Source organism: Lepidochelys kempii, chromosome 10 (genome assembly GCF_965140265.1).
Source record: "Lepidochelys kempii isolate rLepKem1 chromosome 10, rLepKem1.hap2, whole genome shotgun sequence".
NCBI classification, from domain to species: domain Eukaryota; kingdom Metazoa; phylum Chordata; order Testudines; family Cheloniidae; genus Lepidochelys; species Lepidochelys kempii.
Genome location: NC_133265.1, coordinates 82,545,122 through 82,567,265, shown reverse-complemented (window position 1 = coordinate 82,567,265; position 22,144 = coordinate 82,545,122). Strand labels below are relative to the sequence as shown.

Sequence of the window (22,144 nt, the reverse complement as noted above, 5' to 3'; positions counted from 1 at the left end):
TGACACATTTTCACAAGGCAGGAATTATGGGCAGGCGCTCAGTGCGTTCGCTCGGGGGGCCATGCTTGACTGCACACTTGCAAAGGATAAAAGCTAATCCAGTCAAGCGTTTTTATCTTGTCAAGGAAGGAACCCAAAAGTGGCTGCTGTCAGAAAGACAGCAAGAGATCACCATGAGCTTTGATCGTGCGAGAGGAGAGAGGGTTCGGCATTAATGCAGTGCGTGGCCCACCCCCGATGGCTTAGCGGATATGCGCTGCAATGTGGCAGATCTGCTTGGTGTTGACCTCTGGTTCACTAGGCATTGCAGAGGGGGGAGGGGATCACCCCAACCTCTGAGGGGCAGACTGGTTGTGTAATTCCCGCTGCTTTTTCATGCCCATAAACAGCGAGCCACAGAGCAATACTGCTTCTTTGGAAGGAACAAGAGCATGCCTCTCTGGGGGCGCTGACCATGACACTTGGAGGACTTGGGTGGTTCTGTAGGGCAATCGGCAGTCCGAGCGTGAAAGGCTGTCTGAACAGAGCACCCTGGCCTTTGTAACATGGGGCACTGCCCAGTGCGGCAGAGCCAGCCCTTCCCTGGAGAAGTCCCTGCTCTTGATTCCCTGGGACAAGGTTCTTGAACTGCTCAGCCGTTGAAAGGAGCCAGCTAGTGTCATTTGCAGCCTCAGAGTTCCTTCAGACACATGAAGCTGAGAGATGGGATCTTCGGCGAACTTCCTGTCTCTCCATTGTGTGCACACCCCCTGCTTATTGCTGTTGGGTTGTTTGTGTGGGGCATGGTTGCTTGTGCTGACTTTTGGGGGAAAGGATGTGTGCATGTACATAAAACCCCATACCTAGACAGTGACATGGGCTGTGTCAACAGAAGCGGGAAAGGTGGAGGAGATCTCGAATTTGATGCCTGCTAAACTTGACAATGACACTTTAAGGAAATTTTTTATGGGGAAACAGGTTTGTTATAGTATGCAAGTAGGACTTTCTTTATAAACACCAGGAACGTATCTTTATAAGCTAGTGAAGGAATCCGCCTTTTAGTTCAGATGCTGCAGACAAAATTGACAAGTATGAAAATGCAGCAGATCATTAAAACCTCTTCTTCCCTCCCCGCCCCCCTTTGAGGTCAAGAACTGTTAATTTTATGCGTCTAGGCCATTGTCTTACAGTTCTCCTGCTCCAGGCTTCTGTGAAATTGAGCCCTCGATTTGGTTCTAGCTCTGGAAATGATTAGACTACTTCACTAAATGTAACGCAAGTGGTGAACTCAAGTGGTGAACCATTAAATCGGTTAACAAAGGCATGAAGTATGATGTACATAATCCAATTAAAAACAGCTACATACAAGATACTCCTTGCCAGCCTCCCTTGTAAATTGTCACCTCCTCATATCTTAACCATATTTGTTAAGACCCCGGAAGGAAAACATCTTTGTGTCTGTGCATCTCCAGCAATTCCTTTTTGTGGGGGGTTAGGATGTAAGGGAGAGAAGTAGGAGCTCCAACAGCCATGCTAAATTCCAAACTTCTGCTTTTGGAAGTTTTCAGCCTAGGTGTTAATAGTCACCAGGGATAAAATCAGTAGCTTTTCCCGAAGGCGTCTCTTCGCCCTCTCCAAAGGCCCAGTATGCAAGAGAGGCCTCTGGCTTTACCTTCCTCATTACTCTCTGCTGTCTTTACCACTGGGTTTGGAAGACCTATCTCTCGATCACACTTTCCATCAGAGATTTAATTCTGAAGGGCTTCTTTCCAATGCCCACCTCACTGCAGTGACAGTCATTCCAGCCATTCTTTTTTAACCTCCCTGGCTGGGGTACCAAGCTGCACCGGTGCAGACTTCACGGTGTAGCGAAAGCCACGGTCCCACTAGTGGGGTGTCACCATCTCAACCGCAGCCCTGCTAATGCACACCAGCGGGGCTGTGCTGTCGCTGAAGGCGAAGGTGTGATCTCTCCTGCCCAGCACTCTCCACTCGCACCTAAGGTACTAATTTCAAAGCTTGGGTAGGGCCACGGAATGGCTAACCTCAGCGTGCACACTCGGATACTCCTTGCTGCTGTGCTAGGAGGTAGACTTTAACATGGCCTCTCTCTCCAGGCTCACGCCAGCCATGTGGGCAGGGACTTAACTCTCTTCAAACTTACTTTCAAGAGCATTTTTTAAAAAGTCATTTTTTTTTCCCCAAAGCAGAAAAGCTTTGGGGACAATTTCAAATAAAACAGGAGGAAAACCCCCACATTTTATTCTCTTGTATACTACGTTTATCAGCAAGTCTTTAAAAAAAGAAAAGAGAAGAAAACCCCTTGCTAGTATAACAGAGAAACAAAACACGGTCAGATGGAGAGCTCATTAGAAATGTTTTCCCCTCTTTTGTCAGTAGTGGGCTGTGTTGGGCTTAATCTCTCTCTCTCTGAAAGGAAGTTGAGTCTTATAAATAATACAAGAAAATTTCATCTCACGAAGTGCCTAGATACTACAGAGATGGATGCTATCCAAAACCTCCAAGGCTCCAGCTTTGGAGCACCTACGGAAAACAAATTAGTACGTGCTTAGCACCCACCAGCCGCCAAGCTCCTCCTCTCCCCAGTACCTCCCCCTCCCCACCACACTGGCAGCCCCACTGATCAACTTCTCCCCACCCCGCCCAGCGCCTCCCACCCACTGCAGATAAGCTGTTCCCTGGCATGCAGGAGGCAGAGCAGGGATGGGCATGCTCCGGGGAGGGGGTGGGTAGAGGCAGGGCTGGGGTGCGGCCTTGGGAGAAGGGGTAGACTGGGAGTGGGGTCTGGGGTGGGGAGTCGAGCATCTTCCCCTCCCTCCCCCCCCCCGGCTAGAGAGGAAGTTGGTGCCTACGGATTCACTTACCTCATTCTTTAGAGGTGAGTGCTTAAAGATAACCCCCTAACCCCCAATACTCGCCACAAACAGGCCATGTTGGCCTGGCTCAAGAGGAGATGGGTTTGTGGGGAATGGAGGGCAAATGAAGGTTTGGGTTTAGAGAGCTTCATTGATTTCGGTAGCCAATTATGGTTCATCTTTGTCTGTCAGTCCCTCGTAAATCAAAACAAGGAAGTTAAATATACCCAGTGTGGCTGCGAGGGGGCCGGCCTGACGGCCTGCAGGAATCAAAGGGAGTGGATTTCTGCAAGCAGAGGAATGATTCAAGAGGGTGTAGCTAAGGATAATAGGATGATGCTAAGAACTGCTAGTTAGTGGGATAATCTGCCGAAGGAAGTGGTGGGGGTGCCATCGCTCAGCACATCTCCGACTCAATGGGACCAAACCCTGGGGAATGCCCAGCCGGGAGCCATGCTGCAGAGGCAGGAAGCTGTGCTCGGTGACGGACCACATCCCTCCTGTTTCCACAGGTGGTGATTCCGAAGGTGGCTGGTCTTTGGGTCACATTGCGATGAGTGAGTTTTGGCTAACGTCATGGGCAGCGTGAATGGTTGCAGCCACCTCATAAACTGCTGCTTGCTTTTCTCTCCTGAGAGGCAGAGTGGGAAGTTTCTTTCCTGTTTGCACAGCATGGTCCTCGTGCGTTATGCACAGACCACGGAGTCCTCTTGTCGACAATTCTGTGGTGCCAGCAACAGACGGGGCCATGGGCTATAAAATGCAGGTGTGTAGCTTCGTGGCTCTTGCAGCATAGGTTCAGGCCTGTCCCCTTTAAGACTGATGCCACTGAAGTCAGTGGAGAGTATTTCCATTGGCTTCAGTGGATGTAGGATCAAGCCACCTGAAATCCCCACACCCTTTCGCCTCCCCTCCCCACTACCAAAGCGCGGAGGGAGGCGCGAGCTTTGGGAGTGAAACTGCTTTTGAAGGAATAGGTTGGCCTCTTGCATGGCTGAGAAGTGACGTTTCTGGAATAGGCCATGCTTCAAATGTGCAGTTCACTCTGAAGCAATAAATAGTGCCAGCTTTCAAATCGCAGCCCCGTGTGGGGATTTCCCCCTTTGTGAAATGTGCCCTGCTGAGAGTGCTAGAAACCGAAAGCTTTCTGTGGAGAACCCCATCAGGCACACTGGCACAGTCATGCTTCCCCTGGCCCGCACCCTGCCCCTTCACTCTGCATCACCTCTGGGCTTCACCATTTCCACTGAGCTCTGGGCCTCTTGCAGCTGTTGAAGGACATGTCTGTCCATCAGTCCTAGCCTCCACTCCATGCTAATGCCACGCAGTGGCCTAGGCGAGCTAAGCTGCACACATTGGCAGGTCACTAGTTTTGGATATGCCTTAAAACAGATCTTCTTTATGGGAAATGACCAAGGGGACAGGGGCAGGAAGGGCACTTCCTCAGACAGGTGGGGCGAGGGGGAGAAGGTTAGTCAGTGTGGGGCTTTCCGAAGGGGTTTCCCTTGCCTCCTGCTAGCCTCAACGCCTGGTGGGATCAGGGCCTAACAATTCAACTCTCTGGGTTTCGGGGGAGTGGGGGTAGCGCAGATGCAAGCAAGACGGGGTTCGAGGAGCTTTCCCGCAGTCCCGCCCCAAGTATCTTTGTGCCCTTGTGCCCCGGCTCAGCAGAACCTCTGTCCTAGTGCTTCAGAAAGAGCAGGGGACTCTAGCCCAGATGGCAGGGTGAGGTCGTGCCTCTCAGAGCTGGGGACAGGATGGGGTGCACGTTGCACCCTGTAGAAGGCTGTAACAGGTATCTACAGCTCTGTGTGTTCCCTGAAGCCCCAAATGCAGGCAGCGTCTGGGGACAGGCTAACCCAGCATGTAACTCTGCCTTCAGTGAATTCTGGAGCCTCGAAGGAGAATACTTGCAACAGCTCAGATCCTTAGGGCTGCAAAGGGCCCTGACTCCCTTCCCTTTCAGCAGCCACTATCCCTCCACATACTTTCACTGTTGACACAACAGGCTCTAATGGCTCCTTTCAAGGAGTTACTGCCTTTGAGTAAATAACTTACTGCTTAAAATGACCCAAACAAATACGGGAGAGGGAAGCAGGCAATTCAGACTGCAGCCAAACCCCTGTAATTTCCCCTCTGTGAATGGACAATGTGGTGCAAGGATAAAACAACCCCATTGTTCCCAGGCCCCCAGCAGAGCTGAGCTCAGAACTGCACAACTAGGAGTCCCCCAGCTGTTGTTGGCCGAAACCAAATTCCTCTTGTTTTCTCATGTTCTGTAGTCCATGGTCCAGTGTAAACTCAAAGCAAGCCACTGCCTTCAGAGGAGTTTTTCCAGTTCTTTGCCTAGCCGCAGGGAGCAGAAATTGGCCCTGCAACTTCATCATTTCCAGCACTGGCCTATGGGTCCCTGGCCATGCAGCGGCCCCACAGCCATCCTCCGGAGGAAACGGTGTGTTAGGTTTTCATTCAACCGTACCTGGGATCTGTTTCTGAGAGAGGCCCAAGTCTGTGGCTGTTCTCCATACTGAAACTGGGACCTCCTGCAAGGGTAGGAGGTGGACACCCTCTCTCTGCCCCCTGTTTTCAGGTATACCTGAATATTCAGGTCCTTCTTTCATTGGGTACCTTGTGTCCAGATCCATCAGGCCTGACTGTCTCTGCTGCACTGAAATCCTTGTGTGCTCTGAGCCATTCTGGGAAGCCTTGGCTGGAACAGGCCCCAGCAGAAAGCCTGATCGATTAGACCTTGCAGTGGGTTCTGCCTCAGTTGGGTGCAGGATGTCGCAGCAGGGAATTGTGGCTTTTCTGATGTAGCAAAGGGAGGGTCAAAGGGAGGTACTTGGCTGAGGAAGTGGTAGCTTCAAAGGGATTCGGATAAACATCAAAAGCCTTGAATGCTTCTTCACAATCACCCCACCCTGTCACCAGTGCTAGTATTCACCCGCCCCTCAGGGCTTTTAACTTGGGTCGCAGGGCAAGTTTATAGGCACAGCATGGTGCTGATGCAAGGCAGCACTCTCCACAGACCCAGCAGCAGGTTCATGCTGAGGGTCCAAGCTCAGGCAGCTCGTGTCCTTGTGACAGGCACTGGCAAAAGTCTGCTTGGTGTGCTTTAAAATAAAACACCACCCACCTGGCTGGCTTTTCCTTTCTCTTCTGTACTCCTCTTATCGGGCGGGAACTGATACCTTGTCAGCAGAGCTGCTTAACAAGCTGCAGAGGTACAGCCTGCCGGGCGTTATTCCCGGGGGTGCGACGCTTCCAGTGAGAAGTAACGTGTTCTCCTTTCTATTGCTAAACAGAGTTAGAAAAAACCAGATCCGTAACCCGCCCCCAAGCCGGCTTCCCTGTGTGCTGCCACGGTGGAGGCAGCATTAGCCAGGGCGGAATTGGCCTCTTTGTTTTAGGGAATGGGTAGAGTTGCAATGAATCTGGACACTAGAAATGTTGCTGTTTTGTGGGGGCCTGGGGCGTTTAGGGGAACGGTGGCTCTTCCTTGCTAGATGCAAAGCTCGTAACAATGGTCCTGTTCCATTTGGAAGTCTGGGCGCTTGGTTAATAGGCTAGCTCAGAGATACTCAGACCTCAGGGTTTCAGGAGCCAAATTAGTAATCAGCATTACCCAAAAGAGCAGCAGATGTGGGAATTCGTTTCATTTACTATAGAACTATCTAGTCCTATTTAAACAGTATGACATGTATATAAATAAATAAAACACAGGCACCCTGATCGGTTAATATTTAAATCACGCAGTGTTTTGCAGCAGATGATACTAAAGAGCTGCAGGAGACAACATTAAAGAGCCACTTGTGGCTCGCGCCCCTCAGTCTGAGTATCACTGCGCTGGCTAGAATACTCTAGTAGAAGTGCAAATAGACTTAACCACCTGTTTTTCTTTTTACTGCCAAATACCTTAAAATTACTCCCCAGCAAACAAGCAGGAACTGCCTTCTGAGGCAGCATAAAAGGATAGCTGGACCCTTTTCCTTTCTTCCCAGATCATATCAGTTTTGACATCTGGCAAAAACAAGCCTCAGAGTTGTTGTGCTGGGTGTATTTCCCCCCCTTGTTCTGCTTACATCTCAGAAATGCCAGATTCTCTCGGTAATGTGGATTGCCGGGAATGAAATGGAACCCCCCAAGTGATGTCTTTCAAACACCTATGCTATTTATCCCTGGCTCAGAGGGCTGCAGTTATAAGCTCTGCCCTGTGTCTGTGCCTCCCTCCCTTCAGTCTGACTCTTCCTAGCATGGATTCTCCTTGCAGACAGAAGAATATGGAGTTTTAATCCAGTTTAATATTCCCCCATAATGTTCTGAGTGCGTGAAGCAGGCTCTGCCCCTTCCAGAGACTCCTCCCAATGTCACATGACCATTTAATATCTGCATAACATGCCGTTTCCCATCAATTGCTTACCGCTGATTTTATTGCAGCAGCAGCAGCTCCAGGCCCAACACCTCTCCCATGCTGCTCACGGCCCCCCGGTACAGCTGCCTCCTCACCCTTCAGGCCTTCAGCCGCCAGGAATCCCTCCCGTCACGGGGAGTAGCTCAGGACTGCTGGCTCTTGGGGCCCTTGGGAGCCAAGCCCACTTGACCGTTAAAGATGAGAAAAACCATCATGACCTGGATCACCGAGGTGAGAACAAAAGGCCTTACAGATACATATTCTTGTCTCCCTCTCTCTTCGTCTCTGCGCCTCGGGGCTCTTCAGAAACGCTCCTAAGCCTCTGACGGGCAATGCTACAGCAAAAGCATTGGTGAGCTTCTGTGACTCCTCTAACAACCAGGGACCGAACCCTGGGGCACCCTCTGCTCCTGCAGGAGGCGCCAGACCCTCCTAGCACAGAGACCGCTCATCTCACGGCACCCTCTAGAGATCTCCACAGCTTCCCACCCTAGGGGACTTGCTTGGCTTCTGCAGTGCAGCCGGTTGGTCTTTGCACTGATGGGATCCCGCTGCATAGGGGAAGCCGTGGACCGTCTCTTCTGTTCCATCTGTGCCTTGTAGTGGCGGCTCTGGCCTGGCTATCTAGGTGGTAGGGGCTGAGGGTTTGTTCATTAACCCTCTGATGTGCTTGTATGGAGCAAAGCTCCTTCCAGGTGGTCCCTGGTCCTTTCCCCCCAGGGGTTGGCCCAGCTGACTATAATGGATCTGGGCAGAAAAAATAGAACCGAGCAAGGCAGCGCTTAAAAAATGTGTTGGAGGAGAACATGCACTGGGATGCACTAATTCCTTTTCCCGACCATTGAACATTTCTGATGCAGAACTGGATCGGCAGCGTGTGCAGACTAAGGGTGAATTGCAGAGAGCGTGTCCGCTCCCCAGAGTTCAGCGGCAGGCGCTAGGCTCTCCCGGTGAGTGGGTTGGGTGGAGACGTTTAACGCCAATTAAAAATAGACTGGCATCCACAATGGGTCGTGCTGCAGATGTCAGAGCAACCACTTGCCACATAGGGAGTTTGCTACATCCCGTATGTGTATTTTAAACAAAAAACAAAACAAAAAAATCACTGCAAAGGTGTTTTATTTTTGTCTCCCTAAGGATAATGGGAAAAGAAACTACAGCACTGCAGTTATATTAAACAGGTACTTACCTGGCGAACTCAGAGTTGGCTCTAGTATAGCTTCACGGTAGCTCTGGCATCATGTACCCCGAAGTTTCGTAGCGGAGTAACAGGTTGGAAAAGTCAGTCTTTTATTTTTATTCTGACTGTATGCCTTACGCTGGAAAATAAAAGTGAGGGTAAGTTTTATATGGTGACTAATACCCCTTGGGGATAAGCCAACCCAGCCCCTGAAATTTTTGGCTGGGCCATCAGGGCTACCCCATTTGTTACACAAAGGGCCATGGGCTTGGTCCTCTGCCCTGAGCAGGAGACTCTGTTCCTGAGGTCTTGTCCCAAAGGCGCTAAGCCAGGGGGCAATAATTATGTTTTGTCAAGGTCCAGACTCCAGAGAACATTCAGAAAACAACAAAACAATAATAAGTAAATAAAAAGATTTTGGGGTCTGTTCCAAAGCATCTGGCGATCCAGATTTGGCCCATGGGCCACCTATTGACTACCCCTGCACTAAGCCAATGTCAAGTTGACTCTGTGGGGACTAGTGTTTTCAGGGAGTCTGGGTATTTCCAGTGTGAGCCCCCAAGTCAGCCTGGCTGGCTGGTGTAGAACATTCTCTGCAATTCACCTGTTGTCAATGACAATGACAGCATATTTCAGAGACCTCGATTGCTCGAAGGTGCCTTTCTCCTCTTACTAGCCAAATCCTGAGTTCATGTTTGGAGCAACTTATTTCCAATGGGGAAAAAAAAAGTTTAATTTTCTTGGGCCCTGAGGTGTTTTCTTTGCCCGTGTGTAATAGTGAGCATGGTTTGGTGACACACTTTTGTAGCAATTTGACCTTATGCTGCCTGATTTTCCCCTGCTAATAGTCTGATTTGTGTCCATAAGTTTATATGCAGGCCTATTCTTGGAGGCTTAGTTGATGCCTTTCCTAAAATCAGGGCCTCTCGCTCCATTTGTGGGACCTAGTCCTAATTGTGTAATCTATTTGAGGATCCAAAATAGCTATACTGTACACACTCAGATGCTTTGCAAGTGTCGTCCTTACGAGCTCCTTACAGGTGGCAGTGAGAACACTCCAACCAGCTTTATATCTAGATATGGACACAGCAAGAGTTATTGCTTAAAAATGGCTGCCAGGGCTTAATGAATCATATGAAACTGCACAGTCTCTCTCTAATTGCAAGAAATCTGCTTGGAAACTTGCACTCGTCTGGAAATAAACAATGCTCCCTGCCAAAGTCATTTTTTTTAATCACTAGAGATAATAAGAGAATCTTTGTAGAACAAAAAATGGTGGCATCAAGTCAATTACAAACCAGTACAGTGCTGGAGGAGTTCCACACTTCTCTGCTCTCTATTAATATATCAAGATCTCACGTCTCTTCCCCCTAGACATATCAACTTTTAGAGTAGTTATCTTGTGCTTCTACTAACCTAGGAGGTTCTATTGTCGTGGGTATTTTTTCCCTGTGAAAGCTTCAGGAAAAAATTATTGGAAGTTGTTATCAAATTACATTCATTTTTTTTCTACATGAGTTTAAATTGTCAGGCAAACTAGTGGGAGAATGGGTCTATTTATGTATAAATTAATGACTAAACCTCTGACCACATCCCGTTAAAGTGGCAACACTTATCTTTGTAATTCTACAAAGAGGATGAGTCTGGATGTTCAGTATCTTCGCCTCCTGGATTTATGACTTAACATGTGTAAATAGTTTAGTTCCTGCCATTTCTCTTTGTATTTCAATGCATTTCCCCTTAGACACTGTTTATTTTGCCATATAATTCACTTAGACAAAAAAAAAACAAACAAAAATAAACGGGGGGGTGGGGGAATATTGGGGGTGTGTGATTGAGCAAGGGAAGCTAATTTAAAATGAAAAGAGCCAGAAACGCTTTGATTGAATTAAGCCAGAAGTCGCATGTGATGAGGAACTGCAGGGTTTATTTTCTGTTAAGACTTATTTGAACTTGTTTTATTTTTCTGTCTTCTCTTTATCTTGGCTGGGACCTTACCTCTGACACGGGCCTCATTCCTAACAGAGCGAGACTCAAATGCAGTAAGTTCTGTTATGTTCTTTTTCTTTTTTCTTTTTTATCTTGGTTTCTGATCACTGTGCTCTTTTAATTTATCTATTGTTTTTAAAAGCAGACTTCCGGGGTTAGACTCTCTAGTGATCTCTGTTGGACCCAAAAAAAAAAAAAATCCTACGGGTGGAGCTAACTAAAATAGTTTTTTTTTTTTTTGACTTTGACTATGTTCCGCTTCGGTTCTGCTGAAGTAAACATTAAGCAAATGCACATTGTCTTGCCGGTACACTCCTGTATGCCAGTTATGAGATTTGGTTTAAATCTTTTTGATTGCTGCACAGCTTTAAGATTCTGTTTCAATTGAATAAGCTTTGTGAATGAGTGCAGTCAAGTCTGTAGGGATAAAACTCCTTCAGCGATTAGGAAAGCTATTTTATTCCTGATCACTGTTCTATTATCTTGGGTCATCTAATCTGTTGGGATGGCTTTGGCTATTACATTGTGTTAAGTAGGACTTGGAAGGTCAAGCAGTTAACTAACCATCTAAATAGCAATGGTTGTGGGCAATTGTTGCCTCGAGCAGCTTTTTGTTAATTCTTGTTTTGACTTGGTTGCATCTTAGAAGACAGTCTTGGTGTTTGGCAAGAAAAGGGGAGGATGATTCCAGAGAGACATTTTTGCATGGGCAGAAACTAACACAAACCTGCTGCCGCACTTAGTTATTTTTTTCTTTAATATTTTTTTTGTTAAAGAACAGTCCACCCTCCTCCTCAGCCCTCTTTAATTCTATCCCCTTCCTCACCCCCCTCCAGCCCTTGCTTTGGGCCTTATCCCAAGGTACACAATGCTTTCTGTTTAAAAGAAAAGCTGGCAGGACAAAAAACAGTTGAGTCTTCACTTTGCACTGATTTCCTGTCATCCGTGCATAGCCGACTTTCACAGTGCAGAGACCACAAATGGGCCTTTTGAGAGTCAAATGCAGATGGAAATAAAAGTGCCATTTAAGGGGGGGCTGACGGGAGGGATTGGCCATCATTAAGTTGCTTGTTAAGGTTGTAGGGAACGGTGAGGGCGGGTTTTGTACGAAATATACAAATGTTTGGGCTCCTTTTTCTTTGGAGTTGGGAAAATGTTCCCGTTGGGGGTTTAATGTGAACTATAAGCAAAACTAGATTCATTCATATTTCCTAGCCTGAGCAATAAAAAATATTTAGTTTCTTGGCTGTGCGCCAAGAAACAGCTGAATGGATCAATGCCTCTAAATGCTTGACATGATTCTCTGGTAGCTGCGAGCTTTTTCAGCATGACTGCCTGAGAAGAAAGGCCCTGGTGTTATCCAAAGCTGCTTATTGGGTACTGAGGAGAAACATGAACTGCTTTAGTTCTCCTTTTCAGACACCAAAGAAAAGGAAGCAGAGGAGCTTAAAAACATTTCTATGTAGCATGGGGTGGCAGGCACTCCTATAAGAAATGAAATGATGGTAATTTCTGCTGCAGCTTGTAGAAACTAATTGAATTGCGTCTGTCTGAGAACATCCCCAGTTTGCACTGCTGTAGTTAAAGGCCAAGTAACTGGTTTTTTTTCCATGCTAAATTCCGTTCTCAGAAGGCGGCTTCGCTCTGCCATTTTTGCTCTTAGCTAACGCTTGGCATGCAAGAGGCCTTGTTGGAGGAGCAAACGTATCGAATGATGTTTTCTGAGATCGGATGCTGTTGCTTAGAGGAAAAACAAAACAAAGCCCACCAACCTGACTACGTGACCATACTGACATCATGTCAATGTTTATTTTTAAAATCTTTTCTGCATGTCTTGTGGCTTGGCAGAGATCGGTTCCCAACGTGGTCCAGTTGCAATTGATGTAAAACAGTTCCAGTGTAGCATGTTGAGTCTTTTGCAGTTTGCCTTCTAATAAACCCAGCAGATGAAATCCTGGCTCCATTGAAGTCTATGAGAATTCTGCCACTGACTTAATGGGAACCAGAGTTTCATCCAGAATGCATAACTTCATCAGTATGACACTGCGGACCCTTTAGCAAGTCAGTAACCTTACTTGTGCACATAATTAAGGACTTCAGTGAGGCTCCTGGCCAGAGGAAAGTTATTCAGGTACTTGTGTGGTAGAGGAAATGAGTTCCCAAGAACTGGCTAGTTTTGGTGAGCTTTTTTTCAATGCACTCGAAACTCAGCAAGTTGTGCCACAAAGCTGTGGGCTGCTCTGCACCGACAGACCCCCGTGCCCCTCACAAAGCCCTGCTCATGTCCGATGGGCTCCATGCAGGCTCAGGGTCTGCCCACGTGGTGCTGTTTGCAGGATCAGGGCCCTGGTCATTGGAAGCTGAAGACAACTGTCCACAGTCCTACCCTACAGCATGTCAGGGCGCAGCTTCAGGTGTCCTTGTCTTTGTCTCTGTGTAGAGCTCAGTAGTGCAGGGTTGTCGGGGCTAGCCGGGCTGCTCACCTGCCAAAGTCTGTGTCGTGTCAGAGCCAGAGTGGGCTCCCAAGTGGAGAAAGCTGTCTTCTGACCTGGGGAGAGGAGGAGGCCAGGAGCAAGCCCCTCTGTTGGTGCCACATGGCCTGAAGAGAGGGGCACTCAAACAGGCAGGTCCCTGGCCCTGGAGGGCATGACCCCTTTAATTAGGCATTCGACATCCTTCTGTGTGATTGTAAAGAAAGCCATTGGATGGTGCCCTGAGCTCTCTTCTGGCTCCCATCATAGTTCAGCTGCTTGCATTTTGCAGGGCTATAAGAATTACATAAAAATAGCGTGTGTGTGTGTGTGTGCGTTCGTTCGTTTTGAGAGGGTCAGGGGTCTGCGTGTAAGAATCAGCCCTGTTCAGAGACCGTTTTAGCTGCTTTAAAAGCTGCCACTTCTGAAATCACTTGAAACTGCGATAACCCACTTAATGGGGAGCTGAACACCTTCTTGGATTTTTTTCTGTGATTCCAGAATAATTCTGTCTCACCATCAGACAGCCTGAGAGCTAGTGAGAAACACAGGAGTTCTACAGACTACAGCATCGACGCCAAAAAGCGGAAAGCAGAGGAGAAGGACAGCATGAGCCGCTATGTAAGTCACAAGAGCTTTCTTGATGTTCCCTTAGCTCTTGCGCGTGTCTGAAAACTAGGTGTTCCAGCCAGATGGTGTAACATGGGGGAACGATCTCGTAGTGCAGGATAAGAGAGCTCCTTCTGTGATGGGTTTCTTTATAGTCATCTTGGCTACAGTTTTCAAAAGCACTGAAGTCCAGTTGCCTTTGAATGAGCTCTAGGCTCCAGAATCCCATGGGTGCTTTTGAAAATGCTACCCCTGACTGCTGGATTGGCGGAGTCGGCTCTTCTCGCAGTAGGGTGACTTTCTGTTTGTTTCAGGACAGCGATGGTGACAAGAGCGATGACCTGGTGGTTGACGTCTCCAATGAGGTGAGCATGGGTGTCGTTTTTCAAGGCTGCTGCTTTCGCTCTGGTTTAATGCTGACTTGCGGGGGGAACTGAGGCACCAGACCTGGTGTGCAGGCCTTAAATCTCCATCACAAAGCACGGTCTAGTGCTAGGAGGCCTTGCCTTGCCTTTCTCCGCTTCCTTGTTCTTTCTAAGAGCGGCCATATTGAGACCCATGTACTGTGTCCCCACAGGAAAGGGATCGCTCAGGCAGTGGCAGGCCCAGTCCTGAGCTGGAGAAGGCTGTCCTGTTCCCAGGCCTGTCCTTCCCTTGGCCTCTCCTGGCTTAGCCCCGACAAGGCGTTGATCAGTGAGACTTGTCCATGCTTCTGTGGTGCGGACACAGAGTTGCTACGCGTTGTATTGAGGCCTGTCCTGCTGTAGCTCTCTTCACACAGGCCACTGCTTTGATACCGGCTTTGAACTGAAGCCCAGAAGTGAAAGGAGCTGTGTCCCCTCCCACAGCCAGTCCCTTTCCCCCCTTAGTTTAAACGTTCTCTCTTTGGGCTACCTTAAACTCAGGCCCTTCCCGCTGTATCTGAATGTGAGGACAGCATGTGAAACAAAGAATTGCGTGGTCAGCATGGCCATGACCCTCCTGCGCTTTAAAAACCCTGACAAGTGGGCACTTGAAAGCTTTCCCCCACCTCTGCCACTGGCCGGGTGCTAAATGGCGTCCTGTCTTTAGGATCCAGCTACACCCCGCGTCAGCCCAGCCCACTCGCCGCCTGAGAACGGGATAGACAAAACCCGAGGGCTGAAGAAGGATGCTCCGAACAGCCCTGCTTCGGTCGCCTCGTCCAGCAGTACGCCTTCCTCGAAGACTAAAGACCTGGGCCATGTAGGTGGATTGGCGCCAAGTACACGGCAGCCAGGCGCTGGGGGGAGGGCTGGGGCTGTCCCGACCTCTGGAAGGAGGCTGGTTCATGTGGTGTGCAGAGTTGGTGTTTAAACCTCTCAGCCACGTCTTCCCAAGGGAAAGGTGCGTTCTTAGCTCAAGCTTGCTGGCTTGAGGCGATACCCCAGTGAGGACAAGGCAGCATGTTGTCGTCCCGAGAGACCGGCTTTTAATGTGACCCTGTGAACTCAGTGACAATGACACACTGCCTTGTCCTCACGGGGATTTCACCTCCAGTCCGTGAGCTCGAGCCAGGCATGCACCTTTCCTTGAGTTGCTCCTCAGCGCTGCCGGGGCCTGAGGCAGGGCAGCAAGGCGCAGTGAAAGGAGAGGGGTCTCTTCGTGCTGATCACTAAGCCACATCTCTTCTTGGGTTTTCTTCTTTCTGGCCAGAACGACAAATCGTCAACGCCTGGGCTCAAGTCAAACACTCCTACGCCAAGGAACGAAGCCCCAACTCCCGGGACGAGTACCACTCCAGGCCTTCGGCCTATGCCGGGCAAACCAGCGGGCATGGACCCACTGGGTATGTGCTTTTGGGGGAGAGGCCTAGATTTGCTATGTGATAGCGAGCACAGTGCGGCCCTGATTCTGACCGGGGCCTCCTACGCTCTAAATGCCAGAGGGTTTGATGGTTTATGGCATTGGCCGCTGCAGAGCTGTATAACCACCTTTGTGGTGCTGGGCGCAGAGCTCTGGAGGAGTTTGCAGACCTAACGTGGCAAATTGGCCAGGGCCGCCCCAATTTCCAGCGAGCCAAAGGGAAGGACACAGCATGTGCACGCTCCTTCCTGCTGCCGCGGGGAGGAGGAGAGCTTGGACCAAATTCAGAGCTGCTACAGCTCCCCCTGAAACCAGCGACATCCGCACCCGCGTACGCCGGGGCTGAACGCCGAGAGCCGCACTGCAGTCTCCGTTGCCGTGGTGTCAGAATGGCGGCAGTGTGCTGCCATGTCACCGAAACGTGCCGGGGAGGTTGGAGGCCAGCGTGTCAGGGCCCGTCCCGGGCTTTGCTCCTCCGGCATGTGGAGCTCCCCAGCTCTTCACCCACCACACGCTGCTAGTTTGTGCCTTAACGGTCATCCCGTTAGAGCCGCCCCGTCCCTGCCCATTTCCAGGGAGACAGGAGCATGGGGCGGGGGTGGGATGCCCCAAGGAGTCAGGTATTGTGGATTTAGTTTAGCAGGCTAGAACTTTCCCAGGTTTCTGGTAAGTGAATCTAGTGGTGACCAATTTCCTCCTCTCCAGCGTCTGCCCTGAGGAACCCCCTATCCATCGCTGGCTCCTATGCGGCTCCCTTCGCCATGATGGGACACCATGAAATGAACGGCTCTCTGACGAGCCCGGGGGCCTACGCGGGGCTCCACAACATCCCGCCCCAGATGAGTGCCGCGGCCGCTTATGGCCGATCGCCAATGGTGAGCTTCGGAGCTGTACGTAGACCTTTTAGCTCCTTCTCTGGTCACGCCGGGGCCGGGCGCGTCGCGGCGGGGTGGGGGACTTCCCAGCCCAGGCAGTCTAGAGTGCAGCAGGCAGCTGCCAGCGTGCTGAACTCTGGGCTCTCCCCCGTGGGGAGCGAACAGCCAGCTCTGGGCTCTCACCCAGTCGGCGTCTTACAAGCGGGGAGGGCGGTGGAGTGAGTCACTGCTATAAAGCCAGGTGCTTGCAGACAGCTGCTTTTGGTTCTGCTCCTCTGATGGGCTTTCGGAGAACAGCCTGGCTTCAGTGCCAACTCCTGCAGTGTAAACCCAGCAAACCTCAACGCGGGGACTGCGGGAGCCGGGAGAGCCGCCTCTGTCTGAACCGAGAGCTGCTGAGCACTGGCCTGGAGTTAGCGGAAGCTGCCATGGCACCGCGCCGCTGGGGACCAGCCCCGGCACCTGTTTGCAGGGGCGTGTAAATCCGAGCACAGGCCTTGATCTCAGCTGTTTTCGTGGGGCCATATTCTGGGGTCCCTGCCCGTTATAACCAGTCCAGACCCAGGCTCTCCTGTAGGTTTGTCGAGAGCTTGCCTGAGTATGGGCTGATTAGCACATGGAGAAAGGACCTTGGCATTGGCCATAGGGTTCCTTGCCCATCTGGAAGCAGCGGGACATTGGGGAACACCTGTTTCCACTGGATTTCCACTCCAGTCCTGCAGATCCCCAGACCCTGGGTAATCCTGGCAGTAGCTTCCCATTTCTGGGGAGATGAACAATAATAATTGCACACTGATTTGTCATCAGCTGTCCTAGGGGCATGAGGAGTGATGTGAAATGCAAAAAGCCAGGGAAAGCCCGTACTCATCTGTTCCCCCCTGCACACTCCGATGCCATGTGGGAGTTGGCTCAGTCTCGCTGCTGGTGTGTGTCAGAAGCGGGGACTTTTCATTCAGCAGCCAGCATCTGAGGCTGTTTCTGTCTGTCTTACAGGTCGGCTTTGACCCCCATCCACCCATGAGGGGCCCCGGTCTCCCCACAAGTCTTGCGTCCATACCCGGCGGGAAGCCGTAAGCCACCCTTTCTGTTCCTGTGCTGTTATGGTTAGGTGACATGGGGCGTTTGCTTCCTCCTCCTGCCACCACTTCCATGCTGCTTTACTCCTCTACGTGCCCCTTGCCCCGTTCCCGCACCCCACCTCCCAGCCCCAGCCAGAAACAGCGCAGGCAAGTGGGTGCTGCCCAGCCTTAGTGCGAAAGATACGTGGCTTCTTCCAGAATGCTCGATGCCTTGTCCCCGGGTTTGCAGACAGTCCCGCCCCTGGGAGCACAGAGTGCACAGCTGAACATTTTCAGAGCTGCAGGGACCATCAGAGATTCCCAGGCCAGAAGGGACCATTGTGATTGTCTAGTCTGGCCTCCTTAGCGTCCTCAACATCCCCATGGAAGTCAGTGACTGGCAGATGTGCTCCCTGTGAAAGGGAGCACACAGCCCAGACATCAGAGCAGTCAAGCAACTACATGATGACTGCAGGTTCTGTGCCATGTGTGTAAACCTCTCTCCTGGCCTAATTCCCCCCCTGCCTTCGTCCTCCTCCTACAGAGCCTACTCATTTCACGTAAGCGCTGATGGGCAGATGCAGCCGGTCCCGTTCCCCCACGATGCCCTTGCTGGCCCTGGCATCCCAAGGCACGCTCGGCAGATCAATACGCTGAGTCACGGGGAGGTGGTATGTGCTGTGACTATTAGCAACCCAACCAGACACGTGTACACCGGAGGAAAGGGATGTGTGAAGATCTGGGATATCAGCCAGCCGGGCAGTAAGAGTCCCATTTCACAGCTGGATTGCTTGGTAAGTTGCAGGCGGAATATGCATATGGGTGCGAGTGTCTACCGATGCTTTGCTGTGTGTGTTCTTGCTAACCTGATCCGTTCTGACTAGTTTCAGAACCATAGTGAGCTTGCTCATGCTGACCATGCAGAAAGAATGTCACTTACTTTCCCCTGTGCCTGTTACAAGACGAGTTGGACAAGAACCTCCCGGTAACTCTAGCACTGTTGCTTATTCCTGCAGAACAGAGACAACTACATCCGTTCCTGCAAACTCCTCCCTGACGGCCGCACGCTTATTGTGGGAGGGGAAGCGAGTACGCTTACAATCTGGGACCTGGCTTCCCCGACACCAAGGATCAAGGCTGAATTGACCTCCTCTGCCCCAGCATGCTATGCTCTGGCAATCAGCCCTGATGCAAAAGTCTGCTTCTCCTGTTGCAGCGACGGCAATATTGCTGTGTGGGATCTCCACAACCAGACACTGGTCAGGTGAGTCTTTAGAAATGGATGTTGCGAAGACACCAGTGTGAAGGTATGTAAGGTCGGTGTCTGGAATTGTGTGCTTTTCATACCAAAACGTTAATTTTGAACAACATTCTTGGGTTGTTCAAGACGACAAATGGCAGAAAGACTGGCAATAAGTGAAAGGAAATAGTGTTAGTTTAGGTTAGGGGTGCAATATATAAATTGTGATCAGAGCTCAAACTGGGCCAGTGTCCACTGGCATCTCTCTCAAGCTTCCTTCTTGTTCTCACGTCTCAGCTTTCATTGAGAAAGGAAAGTGAGTTTCTAGCTGCTACGAAACCTTGAAAATGGGAACTGAGTGCAAACCGGTGGAGGTGTCAGAACCTGAAATGTTAGCTCTGAGAGATGGGAGAGGTTGATTTTGTGGGAAGAGCTCAGGAAAGCACGACTACTTCTTTCCCCAGTTAAGTCCCTGCCAGTACTCGGCCTGCAGAACAGACTGGAACTGGTGCAACTTCATTTGTTGGATTGCATTGTCTCACATACAGAATTTTCTTCTATATAAACATGGCATCCAGGTTCCTTATCAGTGACTGTCTCGACCTTGGAGTGACTGTACAGATACCGATGAGCTGTTGTTGATCCCTGAATGTAACACAAATGTTGAGAGAGAGACAAATGTGTGTGTTTGAGATTTCTAAAGCCCTTCCTCTTGCGTGTTGGATTTTGGCTTCTCAGGCAATTCCAAGGCCACACAGATGGCGCAAGCTGCATAGATATCTCGCATGATGGTACAAAATTATGGACAGGTGGTCTGGACAACACAGTGCGTTCCTGGGACCTTAGGGAAGGAAGACAGCTCCAGCAACATGACTTCACTTCCCAGGTAAGCGCTGGGTTTCTCTTGCCTCTGGAGGAGGGAAGACTGCCCGATTCCGGGCTGTTGCAAATTTCATAGTCTTGTGACTTTTGACGAATGGGGTGTTTCCTTTGGCACTGAGGTGGGCTGTTCTCTCGTCAGTGGGTTTAAAGTTATCTGGTATCACCAGTAGTTGGCTGGAGTTTGTGGCTGATTCTCTTATGTGTGTTGAAATGTCATTCCAGGATCTCCATGGCAACTGGCAGGATGCGTCTTAATATTCTTAGCAATCTAAAGGGGAGAGTGCCACAACCCTGGGACTTTGGGTGTCTTACACAGGTGGGGCAGAGGGGCAGACCCGACTGCCCTGCTGGAAGGTTTGCGTCCCTAGCAGGTTATGGGTGGTAGGGGAATGATGCTTTTCCTTGTTAGTGTACGGACTTGCAATGTCTTAATTAAACACCGTGGTTGTTCCTTTGTCAAGAAGTCAGTGACATGAGCGGTGGTTGCTATTAAGAAGCCAGCATTTGTCAACAGGTGCCACACAGTTGCCATAGGTAGGAACATGAGACTGGCCACACTGGGTCAGACCAGTAGTCTATCTAGCGTGGTACCCTGTTTATGACAATGTCAGGTGCCAAATGCTTCGGGGGAATGAACAGAACCAGGCAATTTATTGAGTGATCCATTCCCTGCCATCCAGTCCCAGCTTCTGGCAGTCGGAGGTTTAGGGACACCTAGAGCATGGGGTTGTGTCCCTGACCATCTTGGCTAATAGCCGTTGATGGACCTGTCCTCCATGAACTTATCTAATTCTTTTTTGAACCCAGTTATACTTTTGGCCTTCACAACATCCCCTGGCAGTAAGTTCCACAGGTTGGCTGCGCGTTGTGTGAAGAAGCACTTCGTTTTGTTTGCCTTAAACATGCTGCCTGTTAATTTCATTGGATTACCATCTTTAGGGGTAAACTAGTATCTCAGATCTTACTGTTGGTAAATGCTGTTGTCTTAATGGTGAGCAAACCCATGCTGGATTAACCTGGTCTGCTGCTGCTGTAAGTGATACGAATTCCCAACTTCCTATGGGATTTCCAGTTTCTATTTAACTGCACACCGAGTACCCTGAGGCTTACTCCAAATACCTGAGCCTGGGCCATTGTCGCTGCGCATCCGTTTCCACAGCCCCCATATCGCTAGTTACATGTGTAAATAAGTGCCTGATAAGGGAATAGAAATGGTGCGTTTCTGACGGCTCTGCTGAACACACGGCCTGTCAGGAGTTCCCACTGTGTTGACGCTTGGCAGAGGGAATCTGGCTGGCCTGATGCCATGCAGTCAGTGCCATTGTGGCTTCCAGGCCAGGAACGGGCAGGACTTAAAGCCCAGTTAATCTTGCAGCTTTCCAGGCAGAGTTTTCCTATGCTGGGAAATGTTGGAAAGACGCATTCTGTCCATCTCTGTAAATGCTCTGGCTAGAAACTCGTCCCTGGAGGAGGCTGCATTTGAGGCTACAGTGCTGGATTCAAAAGAAGAAAATCCCTTGTATCTTGTTCATGTGGGTCCTGGTTTTGTTGGACTCAAAATGTCAGTAGTTTAGGAGATTGAAGCAGACTCCTTCCAAACTCAGCAAATCACTTTTGTTCTGAGTTGTCGATCTTGCTGTCAGTTGTGGTAGCAAGGACACCCATTTAATATCAACCCAGGGCATGTGTGCCCCCCAGGACAGGAGAGAGCAGAGGCCTTAATTTTTATTCAGTTCTACTGGAACTTGGAATAGCATAAGACTATAAATGAAGAGCAGGGAATTTTCTGCCATTCCAGGAAAACAATGCTCCTGACCCACTCCAGCTCCATCAATAGAAGGACCAGAATCTCTCTCTGAACAAATCTGTGTGTGTTTAAATAAAAAGTTCCTGTTCCATGATGTGCCTTTTGTATTGATCCTCTGCTTTCAACAGAGCTGGAGTCAGTAATGCCTGGCTGCAGAAGCCATGGAAAATGCAGCAGTGCAGAAGCTTAGTCTTGTATTTAATTGCACTGAAGCTTACATTAGGAAAAACAGGATAATCAGTGTTTAGTTCCTGGTTACTAAGATTCTGAGTGTGCATAGGAGAAAGGGCCTGCAGTTTCCGGGATAATTCTCCATTGATTTTTTTTTTTTCCCCCTTTCATTTAAGTAGATCAATTCATATGTTATGTAAACAGTTTTCTTCAGCAAGTACTGCTACTGGACTCCCTGTCACCAGGGCTTGAAGAATTTGTAGCTTTGGGTGGCGATGTAAATGTGTACTCTTCTCGGGTGGGGGAAATTCATTGTATGAAACCGGGCTTGTGTTTCGGCCAGCCCCAAAGTGTGCAGTTATTTCTGTTGCTGTTAGGTTAGGACTAGTCGTATACCGGGCAGTACTCAGTCAGGAGGAAAATACTTACACTTCAGCAACCTAGGAGAGGCATTTTTAGGGGACTGGGTAGTTCTGGCTACAGAAATCTTCGCCACTAGGTTGCTTGTTTAAATCTGGGTAAGGTCTGCAGTGACTAAAAATGGGACAGTTGATGGTGTGAGTTTGGGCCCTAGCTGATGGGTGCCCACATCACAACTGGCATCGGAGTAACTGTCTCAGCTGCTTCCTTGTTGTGGCAGTGACCCCAGCGTGGTCGCGGCCTGCTGCATGGGCAGGGTGGAGAAGCATGGCATGCACATGAGCAGACCATGGCTGCTCTCTGGGTAAAGGAGCACCCTGGTGGTCTCCAGCACAGCCTGGGGGGTCTGTTA

At 49.8% G+C, this 22,144-nt stretch overlaps 1 protein-coding gene across 12 annotated transcripts in view; it reads left to right on the top strand.

Moving 5' to 3' along the window:
- TLE3 (TLE family member 3, transcriptional corepressor) overlaps window positions 1-22,144 on the top strand; it is a 47,170-nt gene that overhangs the window by 20,705 nt on the left and 4,321 nt on the right. For 4 of the 12 annotated variants that reach the window (XM_073304508.1, XM_073304504.1, XM_073304500.1 and 1 more), the window contains 11 exons: window positions 7,293-7,497; window positions 10,472-10,488; window positions 13,408-13,527; window positions 13,830-13,880; window positions 14,587-14,739; window positions 15,190-15,322; window positions 16,045-16,229; window positions 17,208-17,284; window positions 17,817-18,066; window positions 18,289-18,536; window positions 19,251-19,398. In XM_073304508.1, coding sequence (XP_073160609.1) covers window positions 7,293-7,497; window positions 10,472-10,488; window positions 13,408-13,527; window positions 13,830-13,880; window positions 14,587-14,739; window positions 15,190-15,322; window positions 16,045-16,229; window positions 17,208-17,284; window positions 17,817-18,066; window positions 18,289-18,536; window positions 19,251-19,398 — 1,587 coding nt within the window. The remainder of the gene's footprint in view (window positions 1-7,292; window positions 7,498-10,471; window positions 10,489-13,407; window positions 13,528-13,829; window positions 13,881-14,586; window positions 14,740-15,189; window positions 15,323-16,044; window positions 16,230-17,207; window positions 17,285-17,816; window positions 18,067-18,288; window positions 18,537-19,250; window positions 19,399-22,144) is intronic. The other 8 variants (XM_073304505.1, XM_073304501.1, XM_073304507.1 and 5 more) reach the window with 5 other exon arrangements.